At 42.5% G+C, this 18,727-nt stretch overlaps 1 protein-coding gene across 7 annotated transcripts in view; it reads right to left on the minus strand.

Moving 5' to 3' along the window:
* The window catches only part of NCOA7 (nuclear receptor coactivator 7), an 830,008-nt gene that overhangs the window by 538,782 nt on the left and 272,499 nt on the right, over positions 1 to 18,727 (minus strand). For all 7 annotated transcript variants that reach the window (XM_085611678.1, XM_085611685.1, XM_085611679.1 and 4 more), the window contains exon 3: positions 16,141 to 16,385. In XM_085611678.1, the coding sequence (XP_085467804.1) occupies positions 16,141 to 16,385 (245 nt within the window). The remainder of the gene's footprint in view (positions 1 to 16,140; positions 16,386 to 18,727) is intronic.

Below are 18,727 nucleotides of genomic sequence, written 5' to 3' on the forward strand. Positions count from 1 at the left end.
ACCAGCCCCTACCAATCACCTCTCTCAACCACTGACTGCATAATATAAGGGTCCCTTGAATAAGCCTCCACCTTCTCCCTCTCAGGGTGCAAGGATGATTACACATTATTAACACAATAATTTAAGCTGGATCTAGCTCTAGGGTTGCAGACCAATAAACAGTTCCATATTTTCCCTCCAATTAGGACAGGACAATTAAAAGAAGGAGTTTATCCCAGTTAACTCTAATACGGAGATTGACAATCTCTGTATAAAAATAATATTATTGGTCGAATCAAAAATGCCCACTTATAGGCCCAGTCGCAACAGAGGAATTCTATGTTGGATCATGACAAAAGTGACAGTTTCACAACCTGAGACCTTTTTCCGTAAATGATGAAACTATCATACTTCTTAAAGAAAAGTAGATAGCAAAACCTACACTTGGGGGCCTATTAGGATGGCGGGCGGACTTTAGTCCGCCCGCCACCCTTGCGGTGCTGGGACCGACCGCCAGTGGTGCGGCAGCCCCGCACCTGCAATTAGGATGCCACCGCCACCGTGGCGGTGGCATCCTCCATTCCCAGCATTGTGGCGGGCGGTGCTCACAGCACCGCCCGCCACAATGCTGGGAATGCACTGTGTGCATTGTCATGCACAAAGTGACAGGCACCGCGCGGTGCCTGCCACCTTGTCCATGACAATGTAGGGGGGTATCATAGGTACCCCCCATGTGCACCCCCACCCCCCCAATACCCTGAAAGCACAATCTGCATGCCTTTCTGTGGGCTGCTTCCCGCTGCCTTCCTAATATGGATGGCGGTGTCTATCAGACACCGCCACCATATCAGGCCCATTTTTCGCCCGGTCACCAGACCGTCCTCCGGGGTGCCCCCGCCATACTAATATGGCGGGGAGGAAATGAGTGGCGGGCAGGGGGTGTGGTAGGGCGGATTGCCACCGCCATGCGGGCGGTGGAGATCCGCCCTACATCCTAATCGACCCCTTGGTGTTTATCCTATGTTGAACCCAACATACCTACTCATATTAAAAAACAGCACTGGCATAACTAGTAGGTCACACCCTTGTAATGAAAGGGTCAAGCTACTGGTTTTGTCAATGTTTGTTTATAAATAATTGTTAGGAAAAAAGTAAAAGAAAAAATTAAAAGTACTAATTGTAAAGAAAACACATATCTTAAGGTAACTGTTCACTAAATTCAATGTATTTAAACTTTATAAATTACAGTTTATTTTCAAATACTTATCACCCAGGAAAACTCTGAACAGAATGTAAAACATGCTTTGGTAAAGCCAAAAGGTCTGGAACTGGCTGCCAGCCTTTCTGTTTTTTCAGTTTTGATTTGTCATTGGGCTGGTAAAACATATTTCTGGGGGAGGTAGTAGACTTGCCAAGGTGAACAAAAATCTTCTTAGTGCAAAAGCATCTTTCGGTCTTCAAAAGCATACTATAGCCAGTATAAAATATAAACATAAACTAAAACCAACAATATATTTTGGGTACACCAAGATAATGAAGGGCACTACTTTATGAATGGATGTGTTCCTTGTGAAAGAGAAGAGTGTCATAATTCACAGTGAAGTGAGCCAGTGGCTGAAGTGGACTGACCCATTCCCCCATGCAGTATGCTGGAGTGGGCAGAAGAAAATGTGCATGACACAACAAAAGACCAACGGATGAAGAGGGCTGGCTGAAAGGGCCAGAAGTAAAAATGAGGCAGTTGTTTAACATATAAAGAAAAATACTTGGCAAGCCATAATGTACATTCCAGAGGATTCTAACCTGAAACAAATGCTCCAGCCATTTGTTGCTCTGTCGCAGCCCAACAAACAGATGTGCCTCCAGGTGAAGAAACGTCTCAATTCAGTAATGTTAAGTACATTTTAGCCTCAAATGCTAGCTGAGTGCTGTAGCCTACCCATCCCCCAGCGGCATAAATACTGCCTTTGTGTGCCAGTCCTGGGCTTTCATGCAACATGCAAACTGCAAAAGATAAAATCAAACCAACCAAGTAAAATCTGCTCCTAAGTTAAAGCCCAGCATGAATATACCTGTTACAGTTGGGGTATATAGAGGGAATCAGCACATAAACAAATGTATTCTTCTGGAATGGTAAAAGAAAAAGGCAAAAGGTAGTTCCCTGATGTGATCCTTGGAAGGATGAAAGTCATCTAAGCAAAAGGATGATAAACAAGCTATGCTCCAGGGAAGGTACAGACATAAGAAGAGTAAGGAAAGTAATTGAATAAAAAGCAAGCATATGAGATTGACAGGAAGGCCAACCAATGATAAGAAATAGGCTGACCCAAAGGCCAATGTAAATATTGGTATTGCACACAATAGGTCCCTGACAACAGACAGCTAAAGCCACCAGTAGGCAAGAAATAATGAGAAGGGTAGTTCAATTTAATACAATGAAATCGTAGAAAATATACTTTGAGTCCAGACGGAGATAACTTTGAGCATCCTCTTTGGTCAGGGTAATTTTGCCCCAGGTATGGCAGAAATAGTTGCAAAAAGAATTTTGATCCGGTTTAGCAGTATGGTTTACATTAGGACCCACATGCAATGGCTCTTGCTCCTGTTTTGTCCTCTAGGAAAATAGGAGACAATTCAGGTAGGGTACAAATGGAGTTATAATGGTATACCAAAGAGAAAGGAGCTTAGAAAGCAGAATATTGCGCATTGAGAACAGTACACAGTGAGGTGATTACTGGGGGAGAATGTTGCAGACAGGAAAGTGTATTGAATGAAAGGGTAAAATGGAGCCCATGGGGAAGTGGAGATTACAGAAGGAAGAAGTGAAAAGACAGGAATGCAATTCAGACTGGTTAGAATAGATCACACATGTGGCTTCATGACCACTTTTTTATGGAAACTGAGCCACAGATACTATCTTCTGCCACTTTTCAAAGTATTCTTGGGAGGGTGAATCCCCCAAACCACTGTGAAGGGTTACGGTTGCCTGGCACAACACAAATCATTGTATGTTTTGTTAGGGACCTCTGCATTTCAAAGTTCACCAGTCTCCCTGCCTCTTACCTTTTTTGCATGGATTCTGTTCCTCTTACATCGTTGTCTTTTGCATTCAGTGCCCTTCACCTCACTCTCTACCACCTTTTTTGCACTGATTCTACACATTACATCTATCTCTCCTCTTCCCCAGTCTCCCTTTCCACAAGGCCAGGGCTTTAAGTGGGCTGAAAAAAGGGTGGGTCTATAAAAGGGGTGTGGACTATGTAATTAAGGGCGTAACTTAAACACATAATTTACATTTCTGTGATTCCCATAGTGTTCCATCTGACTGTTATTTTGGTTCATCTCTGTGCTTTCTGCGACTGAATCCAGAAATATTACACAACAACTGACATACACCTAAAAACAGCCAGGAGTATTGGTTTTGTCAATGGTTGTTAGCTGTTTAAGCTAAATAAGTAACAACAACAAATTATTTTACTTTCACCTTATTGTTTTGACCAATAAGTAGCTCCTTCACACACATTTGCATAGAATCACAACTGGAATGCAGGACGATTGCTATTTGTGCTCTGCAGAGAGGCCATATTTTGAATGATCATGTAATCTGAACACCTTTTTGACCCACAGACAGGCACAGTGTGAAATGTGTACTGCCTGCAGCCTCAACTCCAAAGTGCTCAACTGTAGCCTGTTATAAACACCTGAAGGCGACTCAGTACAAAGGGTGCATCAACCAAGAGTCATCAACCAAGAGTAATATGCTATGAAATGAAATACAGAAACACACATGCTGGAAAAAGCTAGCACTCTTGGGGAATGCAAGATTAAGTAAAGCATGTGAAATATAAACATGAACCAAATCACTTCCATGGGTTACCCTAACATCAGGGCCACTGGAATTATGCAGCAGGAGAGGGCTAAATTATGTGGCAGGGTGAGTAAATTATGTGGCAAGAAAAGGCAAATTATGCGGCATAATGTGGCACATTTTGAAATAGTATTACTTTTTTTTGCCATTTTTAAACTTGGTAACACTGTTTGGGTCTTGCTTGCACCCCATTAGTACTAATTTAACATCCAAATTTAGCAGTGGGAACAGAAAGTTGACTATTCCAGCTTTTCGAAGTGCCTTCCCACATGCAGAAAGACGCGTTTAGGAACTTTTGAACCGTTTGAGATGGAAAGCAATTTTGTTGTTAAAATCTGAAGATTATGCAGCTGATGATAGATTATGTGGCAAATGCGTCAAATGCATAACTATGCATAAATCGCTGCCACCGCACAATCACATAATTCCAGTGGTCCTGCCTATCGTGCAGCATCCGACTGGGATAGAAAATAGGCCCCGGTACCAATATAAAAGGGCCCACCATTAGTGAGTTTGTTAGCTAGAAAAGTGTCCTATGTTTGCAAACTAGGGCAGTTTTCAACTTGTAAAGACATGCTGTTTTTTGCAAGGTATGGAAGGCTGCACTGATTTGAGTTTGCAGGCAATGTTTGCTTTAATATCATAAAAATCAACAGTAAAAACCGTCTCACCTGACCATAAGGCAGGTCAACAACTAGTCAAACAAAACGGGCTACATACTGACCTGAGAGCAGGGCTTTAAGTGGGTTTGAAAAAAATGGGGGGTGGGGGGGGGGGGGTTCTTTCAAAGGGGCATGGCTGATGTAATTACGGGTGTGGCTTAAAAACATGTAAACTATATAAATCTGTGCATATCATAGAGTGCCGCCAGACATGTATTTTGCTGCTTCATTCATGCCTCCAGATAATTATTACAACAAGTATCATTACACCTACAACAAGCCAGGACTATTGGCTTTGTCAGTGGGTATTAGTTGCATAAGATGAATAAGCAACATCTACGGCTTTTGGTGGTTTGCGGCTTTGTCTTTTATAATTCTTATTCTTGAGTTTGTGCTTTGCCTTTTTGGTTGTCCTGATTGGCTTTGTACATCACAATGTAGTAATGAAGGGAAGCGACGATGAGGTATTACTTTAATTACTTTACCGGTAATTGCATTACTCTGAGTCATCTTCCCTCGCTTCTGGTCATTATGTCCCTCCCTCCCTCCTACGTGGTCCAGGCGAACCAATTAGGGGTGGTGCTGGGTTACGTGGTATATTCAGGAGGATTTGAGGAGAAGGGGTCTAATTATTGCATGGAAAAATCAGGTGGTCTGGGTGTCTGGTGAGGCAGGATTGCCTTAATGTAGTAATCAATAGAAGCGAGGTAAGACGTCAGCCAATTGTGATTGCCATTTAGGATGCATAGATTCTCTCGTTTCTTGGCTCCAGTGCCACGCTCCCAGATTCAGCAGTACCTTGGATTGCTGAGGATGAGGGCTCTCCTGGGGTTTAGGGCTTTCCTTCTGCGAGCTGGGACAGAGGTGCAGGGAGGGTGTCCTACCTTGCCACCATATTGACTCCGCCCCTACCAAATTTCTATTAGACAAAGATGATGTAGCCTTCTTTCTCCAATAACAGAAAAAAACTTTATGAAAATATCAAGCTAATAATTAAAATGATTTAAAACTACATAGCAAACTTCACTCAAACTTAAACATATTTGAATGTAAAATTGATGCATGCTTAGAGAAGGACAAGTAGAATATCAGAATAGTACTTAAAGTATAACAAGGCAGTAGGATATACTTTATCATATGGCAAAAATACATTAAATAAAAGTGTTTTATGTACTTAAGATCCTAACAACAAATTAGTGTATTTATTGAAAGTGGCATTCTGAATGTTAGCGCCGTAATGAACATAGCTCTAAAATATTTTAAAAGATGATATATATTTTTTAATTTATGCTACGGTAGGGTCACTTTTTGTTGTATTGAAGCACTGACTTGCTGCTATGTGTGTTATTTTATGACTTGTTTCATCATCAGGCGCACAACACCCATTGGGCAGAAAGGGCTTCAAACCCCTGGGCTGCCCGGGCTGGGGTTGGTGCCTGCCAGCCTGACCTTCAAGTAGGGTGGCCAACCGTCCGTAAATTTCACGGACCGTCCGTGATTTGGATCTCATATCCGTTATCCGTGATGATCCCTTTTACGGACGCCTTTTGTCTGTAATTTTGGGCATTGCCGGGAGCAGTGCTGTTCCCCATGGAGAAGCCTCCGCTCCCTACCACTCATACTCGGAACACAAGAGCAGCCCCACCCCGCTCATTGTCATTCTTTATGCTGGCTGATGATTGTCACATACAGAATGACAATGGGCCAGTCTGGGCTGTTAAAGCATGTGGTGGGCCTCCTCCTGCCTTGGTCTAGGGCACGACATTCTTAACAGTACATAAAGAAAAATGTTGCATCTAATGAGTTGAAAGCAAAGTACAGAATCCAGTTCATGAAAAGATGCCAGCGAATGAAGGTAAAAAGTAGTGGTTATGGGTCTTTCACAGTCTCATCATTTTAGAACTGAAACATTTTCAATATATAATACAACAAAGGCATAGTTCCTGCTTTTTTATTTTATGCTACTAACAACGACCGGCAAAGCCAATAGTCCTGGCTTGTTGTAGGTGTGATGTATATATCTGGATGCAATAACAGAAGTAGTAGAATACCAGTCGGGCAGAAACACTATGCTAAGCTCAGATTTTTAGATACTGTGTTTTCAGGCACGCCCTTTGGAGAGACCCGCCAAGTTTTTTCAACCCACTTAAAGCCCTGGAAACAACACCATGTCACGGTCACCTCAGGTCCTGGCACTGGGCATCATGCATGAATCATGACTTCCAAGTTTTCAGATTGCCTATGTGCAGGGGCACAGTGAACCCTTCCCGCCCCACCTCTTGCTTTGAGAGCAACAGCAAGGGGGAAGTTCTTGATGGGCCTCAGATGTCTGTAACTCTGCAGACAAGGGCTCAGCTAATAAGAGAAGCAATGGGTAAATAGCTGGATGGTTTAGTGAAAGGATGTGTAGATGAGTGAAAGGGTGAATGGATGGATAATGAAAGAAAGGATGGATGGATGAGGGAGTGGAAGGATACATGAGAGAAAGGGTAAATACATAGATGGATGGGCAAAAGGGTGAATGGATGGGTAAAAGGTGGATGGATGGGTAAAAGGATTTGTGAAAGGATGGATAGATGAGTGAAAGGGTGGATGAAGGGCGAGTGAATGGGAGGATGGATGAGTAAATGTAAATGTAGTTGAGCTTATATAGCGCACAGCTACCCGCTGTGGGTTTCCCGGCGCTTGCTTAGGGAACCCGTCCTGGTATTCGCCTGTGAGATAGCAGGGTATCCACAAGGTGAAAGTCAGGCATCCCGCCGCGAGGGGCCGTTGTGGAGATTAAGCAAGCTATTGCCCAGAGTCGCAGAGTGTGAACCAGTGAGTCGAGGAGGCACCGGGGCGAGAATTATCGAGTCCGTGGAATTTTTAGTCCAAGACCCGCCGAGGCGGGGAATTGAACCCTGGTCCAGGACCGATCTCAGCTTCCAGCTCTGCCGCCTCTAACCCCTGAGCCACACTTCTCCACTCATGAGTGAAATGATGGATGGATTGATGAATTAATAAATGAAAGGGTGGGTGAATGGATGGATGGATGAGTGAGAGGGTGGATGTACGGATGGACGAGTGAGTGAAAGGGAGGGTAGATGGGCAAAAGGATAGTTGGATGGATGGAGGGGTGAGTGAAAGGGTGGATGGATGAGAGAAAGGATCGATGCAGAGTGATAGGCTCAAGGGATGGATTCTTGAGTGGATGGATTGTTGGGTGGATGGATCGGTGAAAGGATGGCTAAGTGAAAGGGGGATGGAGAGAGAATGGAAGGATGGGTGGATGAGTGAAATTATGGTTGGATGATTGACAGGATGGATGGATGAATGGGTGTATGTCTGAGTGAAAAGAACGATGTAAGGATGGATGAGTAAAAGAATGCATAGATGATTGAAAGGGAGGGTGAAGAGCTGGAAGAAAGGATGGATGAGTGAAATGGTGAATGGATGGATGAATGGACAGATGAGCAAGTGAAAGGATGGCTGGAAGGGTTGAGAGGGTAAATGGTTGGATGGATGAGTGAATGGATGGATGGGTAAAAGGATGGATGGGGTGAAAAGATGTATAGATGATGGATGAATGAGTAAAAGGGTGGATGGAGGGATGGATAAGTGAAATGATGGATGGAAGGATAGATGATGGATAGGTTTGGAAATGGTTGAATAGGTTTAAATATGGATAGGCACACAGATGGAAGGACAGAATGAATGGTGAAAGACTGAATGATGGATGAAAGAATGAATGGATGCCACACCCCGGGTGACTCAACCCACCATCCCAAACTGACTCATGACGTCAGGCAGCAAGTGTGGAACTTTGGCTTGAAATGCTCCTTCTGCCTACCAAAAAGCAGAAACGAATTCCTTGTACGGCGCCGTGGTGCCACAAGAGACGTTCCACTGTTGTGCCACTGGGTGGTGCTGCGCTCATGCCACCGGGAAACAGCGCAAGCAGCCTTTCACCTGCCCGAGGCCATGAGAGATGCATGAGGGCATGGCACCATGCAGCCCTTCTGCCGGGAAAGGCGGGCAAGACTAAATAACCTGCACTTGCAGACAACGGCACCGACGTGACTTGAGTCCCTTACAGCACAAATGTTTTTTTATTTTAACGTTTTGCACCCCTAAGAATATTGCGCCGGGGCAACCATCCCTGTGGCCACACCCACGCTACTACGCTACTGCCTACCAGTATGGATGACATCTGACTTTTACACCTTGTAGCCCTCAATGTCTTAAGTAACATTTCCTATACATTGACTTTCACATTTATGAGTCATTGTCTCTATATAATATGTGTGTGATGTAACACACTTTGACACCCTGCCGTGCATACTTCGGACAAGTAGCACTATAAAAGAAATTAAATACACATGAGAGAGGGTCTATGTGAAGATGTGGGGCACCTTTGGAGGGTGGTAGCAAGGCCAGACTGGCTGTATCCGCATCAGGCATTTTCCTGGGAGGCTGAAAGGGTGGTGGGGGCAGTTTTGATAGTGGGGGCTGGCACAGCAAGTTTCTTGTATATTCAGCAGTTTTCATGCAACAATAAAAGTCGCACGATAACTCTGTTTACTAATGTACCTGCTAGAGAGAGATGGGAGTTTCGTTTAGTGGCAGTTTTGAATCCTCTAAGGAAGCCAGAGGGTTAATATACCTGCTGCAAAGAATGTGTACCATGCATATCAAAGAACAGTATTCTATGTGCAGAGCTCAGTGGGTCACTGCCTTTGTCCCTGAGATTATTTTGTTACTGTACAGTTCTTAAATTACATATGTAACCTAGCACAGTGAGCTATGAACTGCCATCAGAGAGCTGCATCCAAGCTGCATGGTACAGGTTACAAAGTTATGTTTTCTTCCCAGTTTTTCATTATCCTGATGTTGTTAAAAAAGGTTTGTTTGGTTAGTAATAAATTCTTATTATTAAAGTCAACGCTAACTACTGTGTTATGTTCTGAATCCTGAGTTTGAGCTCCTTCAGACCACCAGTATGGGGGACGTGCATCCTACACCTTGTAGGCCCCGTTGACTTATGTAACATTTTCTATACACTGATTTACACATGTATGATTCATTGGCTCTGTATGTGTGTATGATGTAAAGAGCTCTGGCACCCTACACTGGTATGAGAGGCGCTATAAAAAAATGATACATGTGAGAAAGAGGCACTGTTGGCGATAGTGAGAGGATCACTGAAGAGCCCCATTAAAGATTGTCATATCCTGGTACATAGTAAACTCATCATTTACTATGCTGTAGAAGCTAATACAATTGATATATAAGGACAAATGTGTTGTAGAATGTACCATGTTTGTCCAAATGTTCTTGTGGGTGGGAAAACAAAAGCTGTAAGCTGTCAGTTTGTTTGTAACAGTTAGGAAATCACAAATGGACCACTTGCTTGTAATTCAAAAGTGTGCTGGAAACAGAGTTTTAATAGGATCAAAACAATCAAGACACTTTACTTGGTGATGTTCAAATGATACATATTTGCTGAAACCACATTTCCACACATTAGTATTTGTGTGCTATATAGTTTTATCAGTAAAACAGCATGTTAGCATTTTGCTTCCATTCAATAGAAAATGTTCTGTACGTAAAAGACAGTGCCTACTCCTGCCCCGCAATTATGCCTTAACAGTGTATACGGGTCTTATCCATTACTCAGTACTGTACCAGCCCCTATGCAAGTCATCACCAGCTGAACAGAAATGGAATCCTTGAAACGATCTGACACATAAAGCTGGCCACTCGGACGACCGCACTCTAGTCCAGCACTGCAGGTCCCAATTAGCTACATCCTATGCATTCCGCTTTACATCTCACAATGGCACGGATGTGTCTGTAAAACGTACCTTTTGTCACAAAGATTTGTCCTGAATTTTGACCTTTTGTACTGAATTTTTGTGCTAAATTTGGACCCTTTGTCCTGAATTTTTACACACACCGTCCTGAATTTGCACCCATGTCAGTTGGTCACCCTACCTTCAAGTCAGTCACTCCAAAGCAGTCACCTAGACTTGAAAGACGTCTGTTTAAAGCCAGGTGTACTGTCGTTCTTTCTTCTTTCAGGTGCCCACTTTTCATTCACTGCTCTGCTTAAACCACTCTTAATGGGGCCATGGAGGAGGTGTGAAAGCAGCAGCAGTGATCAAAGCTCCTGTTATCAGATCCTGCCCCATCCCCAAATGCACAACAGGGGTGCCCTGCAACATCCTCATTGCAATAAAAGCTGCACAGTAAGCACCCGTCACAGGGCAATTTAGACAAAGATAGTGATATGATATGCCTGAAGGATTTTCCATTGGGAAGAAAACTTTCAGGAAATTAGAATTGTGCATGGCATTGCAACATAAATATTTGTAGTCTTTTCTTCTATTTTCTTAGTGGCCCGAGACCAATCCTAAAGTGCAGTGCAACATGAGTTGCAACAAATATATAAGACCATGACAAAAGCGGCTTGGAGTGCGATCTAAATGTAATAGAAAACATTTCAAAAATATTTATCTCGATATAGATACCTTTTACATAGAGTTGGATGAGCCAGCAAATTAACAGGGAGAACAGACCGAGCGAAGGATATGATTTGACTCTAAGGGGTCGATTAGGATGTAGGGCGGATCGCCACCGCCCGCATGGCGGTGGCGATCCGCCCTACATCCTTACCCGCCCGCTACCTATTTCCCCCGCCATATTAGTATGGTGGGGGGGGGGACCCCGGCGGACGGAAAGACTGTCCGCCGGTCGACTAGTTGACCGGGCGGAAAAGGGGCTATATATGGTGGCGGTGTCTGCTAGACACCGCCATCTATATTAGCATGGACAGCGGAACATGGCTTTCCATGGCGGAGACCCCGCCACGGAGAGCCATGCGGAGTCTGCTTTCGGGGGCCCGTTGCGGGCCCCCAGAGTATTGGGAGGGTGCACATGGGGGGTACCTATGGTACCCTCCTGCATTGTCATGGACATGGTGGCAGGCACCTCGCGGTGCCTGTCCCCTTGTGCATGACAATGCACACAGTGCATTCCCAGCATTGTGGCGGGCGGTGCTGTGAGAACCTCCCGCCACAATGCTGGGAATGGAGGATGCCACCGCCACGGTGACGGTGGTATCCTAATTGCAGGTGCGGGACCGCCGAACCACTGGCGGCCGGTCCCAGCACCGCTAGGGTGGCGGGCGGACTTAGTCCCCGCACCATCCTAATCAGCCCCTAAGAGTCCGTGCATGATTCAAACAATTAAAATGTTTGTCATTTCAATTGTGCAACAAAACATTATACAAAAATATAATAATGTCATCCAAAATTCTAAATAGTACAGTTCTTTAAAATGTAGTGTTTCACCTTAGTATATCAGATTATATCACTGCATTGACGAGTATTTATTACAAGAGATAGTTTTTATCATTAACATTCATGCCACTCCACCCTAACAGCAATGCCATTACTGAATTCATGGCCTTATTTATGAGGTCACTGCATTACTTTTGCACCAGGGAAACTGGTACATGCATGACGCAGGGCTCTCATTTCGATTTAGATGCAGCACAAAGCCCCTTTGCATGGTTTTGAATGGCCTCATAAATCTTGACTAAGGCGATGCAGCACAAATCACTGTGTTGCCTTACTCTGCGCCCCAGAGGCCTTGCAGTGGGGTTTCTAACGCAACAACAATGGAATTTGACGCTGCCCCTGATTTACAAAGTCATGTAAACCTGGAAAAGTGCCAAATTCGTACGCTTCACATGATGACGCGTAACGAGGAGAAATATGTTCATTTCTCCTCATTGTTTCCTATTTCTATGTGTGCTGCATTCTGCAAGGTGTCCTGTTGCACAGCCCGATGCCAACATCCAATAAATAAGCCACTAAGAGGCAAGACAGTTGTCATGTGCTCCCCAAATTTGGCCTAGATTATTATTATACATGCAGAAGAATTATAGACTATTAAATAAAATGCAAGATGTTTTTTATACAGTGCTCAAGTATTTCAAGGTGCTGCCATGTGCTATAATAAAAGGAGGTATGGTGCAATTAAATATTGCCTAGGATCACACCATTTAGTCAAGCATGATAGCTGGGATTTAACTCCGTTTTTCTGGTTTCCCATTGTGAACTTCAGACACTAGATGGCTATTACTTTCTACTGTTTTACATCACAGGTCAATGCTTTGTTTTTAATTCTTGCTGCATGAGTTTAGAGTGTGAGTGGCTGCGAAAAGCCTCATGCAAACTTGGCTCTTTTTGGTCTTAAGGGTCTAAGAGGACCTCAAGGTGTGCCAGAGCAAGGAATCTATCTCGAGCCTGGCTTGAACATTCAGTCACTCAACCAACTCAACTTTCACAGAGACCTAAAGCCCGCCGGACATGGATTTGAATTCCAACAAAGGCTTCTTACCTTTTCATCCTCCTGGGATCGATACAATACCTAACCCAATCTTGCAAAACTATAAAATATCCCGTAGCTTGTGTGAATATAAATGTATATTTTTAGCGTAAACAGTTTTCAAGCAATGCAAAATTTACAATGTGGTGTATACTAGAACCCCCTCTTAAAAAAAGTCTCAAAAGTACAGAAGGGCATCAGGTAAGTTTGTTCACAGCACTTGCAGATATCTTAATTATGTTGTGTACTGTGGAGTAATGGTTAGTCATTCAGAATAAGGTACATCTTTAAAGGCACCATCAATGATGCTTTTCAAAAACGTTTGAGATATATTTTTTAAGTGATGTAGTTTGTAGTGCCACCTTTGTACAGTGCTTAAAACTTTGTGTTATAAGAACTTAAGTGGTTAAAGCCACCGATTATGTTTGGCCTAGTTAATTTCTAAATGTATGGTAGCTCATGATAAAGCACATATCCACACTGAAAGCCCCACAACCACAACATTTTTCCCAGGTAAATTTCAAAAGGTTTCCCTTGCCAAAATGTACCTGGGAAAACCTTCTGGGGGATAAGTGCCTTGTAAATAACAGACCATGTAGTTTTTGGTGCAGAGAACACTCAAATCTGTATCTTATGTCCTATTTTTAGAAAAAAATCACAACTGGTGCTATTTATCACACTCAATAAATTGAGACCCCCATCTCCATATCTAATTTAACATGTGCAATAGATATCACACTCTCCTCCAAGGCACTTGTAATCAGGGCCTAAGTAGAATTACGTAGTCTGCAGTACAAAATTGTACAGTCCCAATGAGCAAAATGTTCAATGTGTTTTTGGGAAAAGATATATGTATGCAATATTGTAAGATACACTTAAGCTTGGAATGGAGCCAAGAGGAGTGAGAGATGCAAATACCTATCACCAGTACATAGGTGACTGACTCAAATTTGTGGGGTTGTTAGGTCTTGGGACTGCTTTGCAGTAGGGGTGTGGCCTTTTACGGAATAGCCAGGTCTTTACTGCATCCCTGAATCTGAGGTGGTTTTGGATGTTTCTTATCTTTGCAGGGAGTGAGTTTTAAAATGTTGCTTTATGGAAAGAGAAGGAAGTTCCAGCGGTGTGTAGCTTCCTGAAGGAAATGAATAAGGGCTGGGATGCCAGTTTCGAGGCCAGAGTTCTGGTCAGAGTGTATCAGTGAAGCTTTGTTTGAATTCCTCTGTTGGTAATGAAAATTGATTTGAAAGAGGAACATCTGACCAAGTATTTTGATAGCAGGAGATACTAGGGCAGGCCAAGAACTCCTCCTTAGAAGCAGAAGCTGCCCGCCTTCTACATAGGGCCTCAATGCAGAGCTCTCACGATCCTCGCTATAATATTTACATTTAGCTGAGGAGACAGCAGGAGTGAATGTGGAAGGGAGAGATGACTTCTTTGAGGCCAGAGGCCAGCATGGTTGTCTTGTCTTCAGCAATAGTTTATAGGTCATAAGGCAATGTTAGCAGGAGGGGCAGTACTTAAAATGGATAATACTATGTGAAGGTATTTTCTGTCTCTGCAGCAATTGCTTCCTGCTCGGATCAGCCAATTTGTTAACCCATATGAGGATGGAATTAGGTTTGCAGGGCCTAGCGATTGTACCTAATTTCCTGCCTGCCACAACAAAGCAAAGACTAGTTTGTCTGCAGTCCAGTCTTTTTCTCACACTATGATTACTCCAAAATGTTATGCAATTGTTCTGATTTAGCCCCATCATTCTTATTAGACGACGGACTCATGCATCTAAAGTTCTTTCTGGGATTACTTTGTCATATTGCTACTAATCTTCCACCCCAAGAAGTCGTATTTCATACGTTTTAATAGAATTCTGCAAACATTGTTATCAGTTAATACATTCTCATTCTTCGAGCACTATTGCAAATTATTTTCACGAATGTTATTGCTATTTAATAATCTGCTCCCATTTGTATTCAGGGGTATGTTGCAGGTGTGAATGTCCGCCCTGAGCTGCCATGGCATTTATTCACTAAAATAGCAGCAATAGCTGTAGTGGCCTCTAAGGTTGATCCCTTTACCCATGCTTAGCTCCACAACAGCTACTTATTTGCTGCCCAGAGGCTAGTTAGAGGGACTGGAATGTAAAAAGTACATAAGAATTTTAAAGCTATGTTTATTTTCTGAACCTTTCACTTAGACAAGGGGTACTGAGTGCAGAGCGGTGAGTGTTAAATGGCAAACTAGGTCAACACCTCTTACCCTTGGCAATGCCAGATTGACACCCATCTGTGATGTGGGGGTATCATTTACAATCAAGCTTGTGTGCTCAGTTTCTATCCCTAATGTATTCCATTAGAGCAAATCTCATCAAACATGGGTGTGTTTCTTGCTAAATGACTACCCAAGCATTTCAAATTCAAAAAACTTTGGTGGGAGTTGTCACAAAGTACCAAATGATATATATTCAAATTCTTTGTGCTATAGAGCTAGGATATGTGGCAGCTTCCCCCAAACAGCTACAAAGCTGTTTACTATACGAACATATTCAGAAAATGACATAAAAGTGTGGTGTGCAGGTAAATGAAGCATGAACAGAGCACAAACTAAATAAATGTGCTTAAACTGCATTATTTGCTTCCAATTTTCAAAACCTTCCTTTGGTTGCAGGATGGTGAAATATCTTGTAAGATATTTTTTTAAGACTAGTGAGGTTGACACAACTGGCCCAGAGTGTTTGGAGTGTACGATTTGGCCGAGATTGTGATGTAAAATAGAATCTGGTGTTTCACATTGCACCAGGTTTACTGGCCTAAAGTGTATTAAAATAGAACATTTGTCATTCACTGTGCTAAAATTCCTTGAGAGCCCCAAAATCATGTTATGCCGAGAATAATGTTACTGACCCTTTTTGCTTTAAAATGCACTATTTGCCACATGTAGTCTCAAAGAATGACTCGGTGTTTTACACACTACATCCGAAAAGCAAAAGGAGCCCCCCACGAGTAATTTTGATTTGGCTCTTATGATGTCTCTGTGTACGCTAATCCATGTGTTAGATCCCCCCCCCCCCCCCGAAGTTTCAGTCTAGTTGCACCCCTGTTCATCATATACCTGAATATCTTCCCTTGCTTCAATTTTCTGCCCTCTGTGACCTATGATCACAGGGGGTGAGCAGTGGCAGCAAAGGTTTTCTTTATGCACATATGCTACTGAAAGTAAGAAAAAACTAAGTGGAATATAGATGTTAGTATGACTCACCAGTGCTGTAATATCTCTTTAGCTCCGTCCGCCTGATCTGTTTTGCTTGACACTTTTTCTTTTTCTTCTCCTCTTCCCCATTTCCCTTTTCAACTACTGCTTTCGAGTTCTGCTCTGCAGTGATTTGTTTTGGAGCTTCATTTGAGGGGACTTCTTTCACCATCAGTGTTTTGCTTGCAGACGCTCCTCGGGTGCTAGTCAGTGTTGCCTCGCCATTTGGTTTTGTTTGTTTTTTCTTTTTCAACCTAAAATGTATTTAAAAAATGTTTTTGTAAAAGAAATCTAGGCTTACCTCTGTACCATGCATGAAGATCAGTATGTCAATTAGTACAATTTACGAAAAACATGTCAAGAACACAGGTGGCAACTGAGAAAGGTATCTCTGTGTGTAGGCTTGGACTTATATTCCAAACTTTTTCCTGAATTTTCAGGTGTAAGCAATCATAAAAACACAGCTTTGTGCATCGAGAGGGCACCACCAAATGAGAATAGTTGTTACACCCTTATTGTGAGGCTGTTTTAATGCTTCCTCTACGAAAGTTGTATTTGCGTTTGTATGTCGCCGTTTATTGCAAACTCAATACCCAGAAAGAAAACAATGTGTAAAGAACATGCAAAAATGAATTATTTGAACATACTTTTGCAGTTAAAATTTTGACATAAAACAATTGGAACTTCAAGAATGATAGAAAAAGCCAGTAGGTCCGTCTATTTACAAGTTAAACTTTTATGTTTAATGCAGTTTATGTTTGTTGTGTGTGACAGTAACCCTAATACAGATGCAGCATTTAATAACGAGTTTTTGTCACTGTTACTAAACACTGAAAATATAAGTAATATTTTGAACCAATTTTAACTTAATGTATGTACCTATAGAGAACAGTGAATGGGCCTTCTCAGTAGACTTAACTTACAATGTGACTTGTATGTGTCAATCTTTCACCCTTTATGTCTGATCCCAGTGTTCCTTCTTTGTATGTGACGGGTATCGTGATAGTGATTAAATGAATTGCCCACTTAATTAGACACAGAGAGTTACAACCAAAAATGGTAAAGGAAGGACATCAGGGAAAGGTCTTACTGTAGTATCATGAAACTAACAAGCATTGGCAAAGCCAACAGTTCTCGCACATGACACATATTGTACGATGCCAAGATTTTTTTTTTTACCCAGATCACTGTCGTTGTGTGAAAGCTGCTACTGCGCCATTGCAGGCTGATTTCCTTTTGAGAAAAATTATTCTAAGACAGCCACCTCCAGTGCACACGTATGTGAGGCAATCATCTTGGAAGTTTTTTTCTATTGTCATAAGAAAAATCATTCCAAGAAGGCCATTCGTACACGCATGGGTGGTGCCCATCTTGGAAAACAATTCTAATGCATGCCGGATGGGCATCTTTGAATAATTTGTCTGAAAACAAAAGAAAAACCATTTACAGAGGGCCACTATGTATGCAGGTGATCAGGCAGTGACTAGCTCGGAAGGATTTTTCTTTTGAAAAATCATTGAAGGAAAGCCACCACGAATGCACTCTTGCTATGGCTATTTTGGAAATATTTTTTTTAATCATTCGATATACCATTCATGGCCAGATAGTATGTGTGCACATGTAAACGAAAGGCAGCCATCTTCTAATTGTTTTAAATCCGTTAAACGATGGCTGCCTGCTGACACAGCTGTTGGTGGTGGTGAGGGCATAGAGGAACTAGAGGGGCAAGCAAGCACTGAGGATATTTATTAATAAGGAGACTGAGGCAAAAAGAAGTGAGGGATCGGGGAGAGGCGTCCTAAGGAAGATAAAATGGAATTTCATGCACTGTAGTGCAAGATCCTGACCTCAACAGTGGAAGGATGCAAGTCACCCAATCAACACTGTGAGAACTTAATGCTCGTTGGGAAGGACACAAACATGATGTGGGAAGAAAGCCATGGGATTATGAGGAAGGAACTGAGATATATAATAAAGTTACTGAATTTTGAGAAATGGGGAGCACAAAGCCGACTCTAAATCTGTGTTGAATACAATAGATTTGTTTCCCAACAAACAGATAAAGCAGTCTATAGGCAAGACATGAAAAGGAGAGGTAAAAGGTGAAATAAGGAGAACACAAACGGAAAGCATCTTTTTAGATTATCCAGATTACTCCACAATGCAAGAATGCACAAAGCTCATCCATGGGTTTTTCTACTATAATCCACTCTAGTCTGGTAGTTTATTTCCATTGGTTTATTCAACGTAAACCGCAATTACAAGTGACACAATCATATTGTTCATGTACTTGTATTTATATAGTGCTTTCTGCCCCTGGAGAGGAGCTGAACAGCTTTGCAGAGAAGAAGCACACTGCTAAGCAGTATGAACCCATGGTCGGAAGAGCTGTGGGGGTAGTATAGGTGCTGTGCCCCTACATTGCTTCTGTCACTTCATTTATGAGTGGAGGAAGGGTGCAGAATTCAAGGATGCTGTCCTGCAGGAGGACCTCAGGTTTAATATATTCATTCATATTCATTAGATTAGAAATCTACTTCAGAACAGTGCACACTGAGTCATGCTGCTCATGCACTAGAATATCAACTAGCAAGTC

This window comes from Triturus cristatus, chromosome 6, assembly GCF_964204655.1.
Source record: "Triturus cristatus chromosome 6, aTriCri1.1, whole genome shotgun sequence".
In the NCBI taxonomy this organism is placed as follows: domain Eukaryota; kingdom Metazoa; phylum Chordata; class Amphibia; order Caudata; family Salamandridae; genus Triturus; species Triturus cristatus.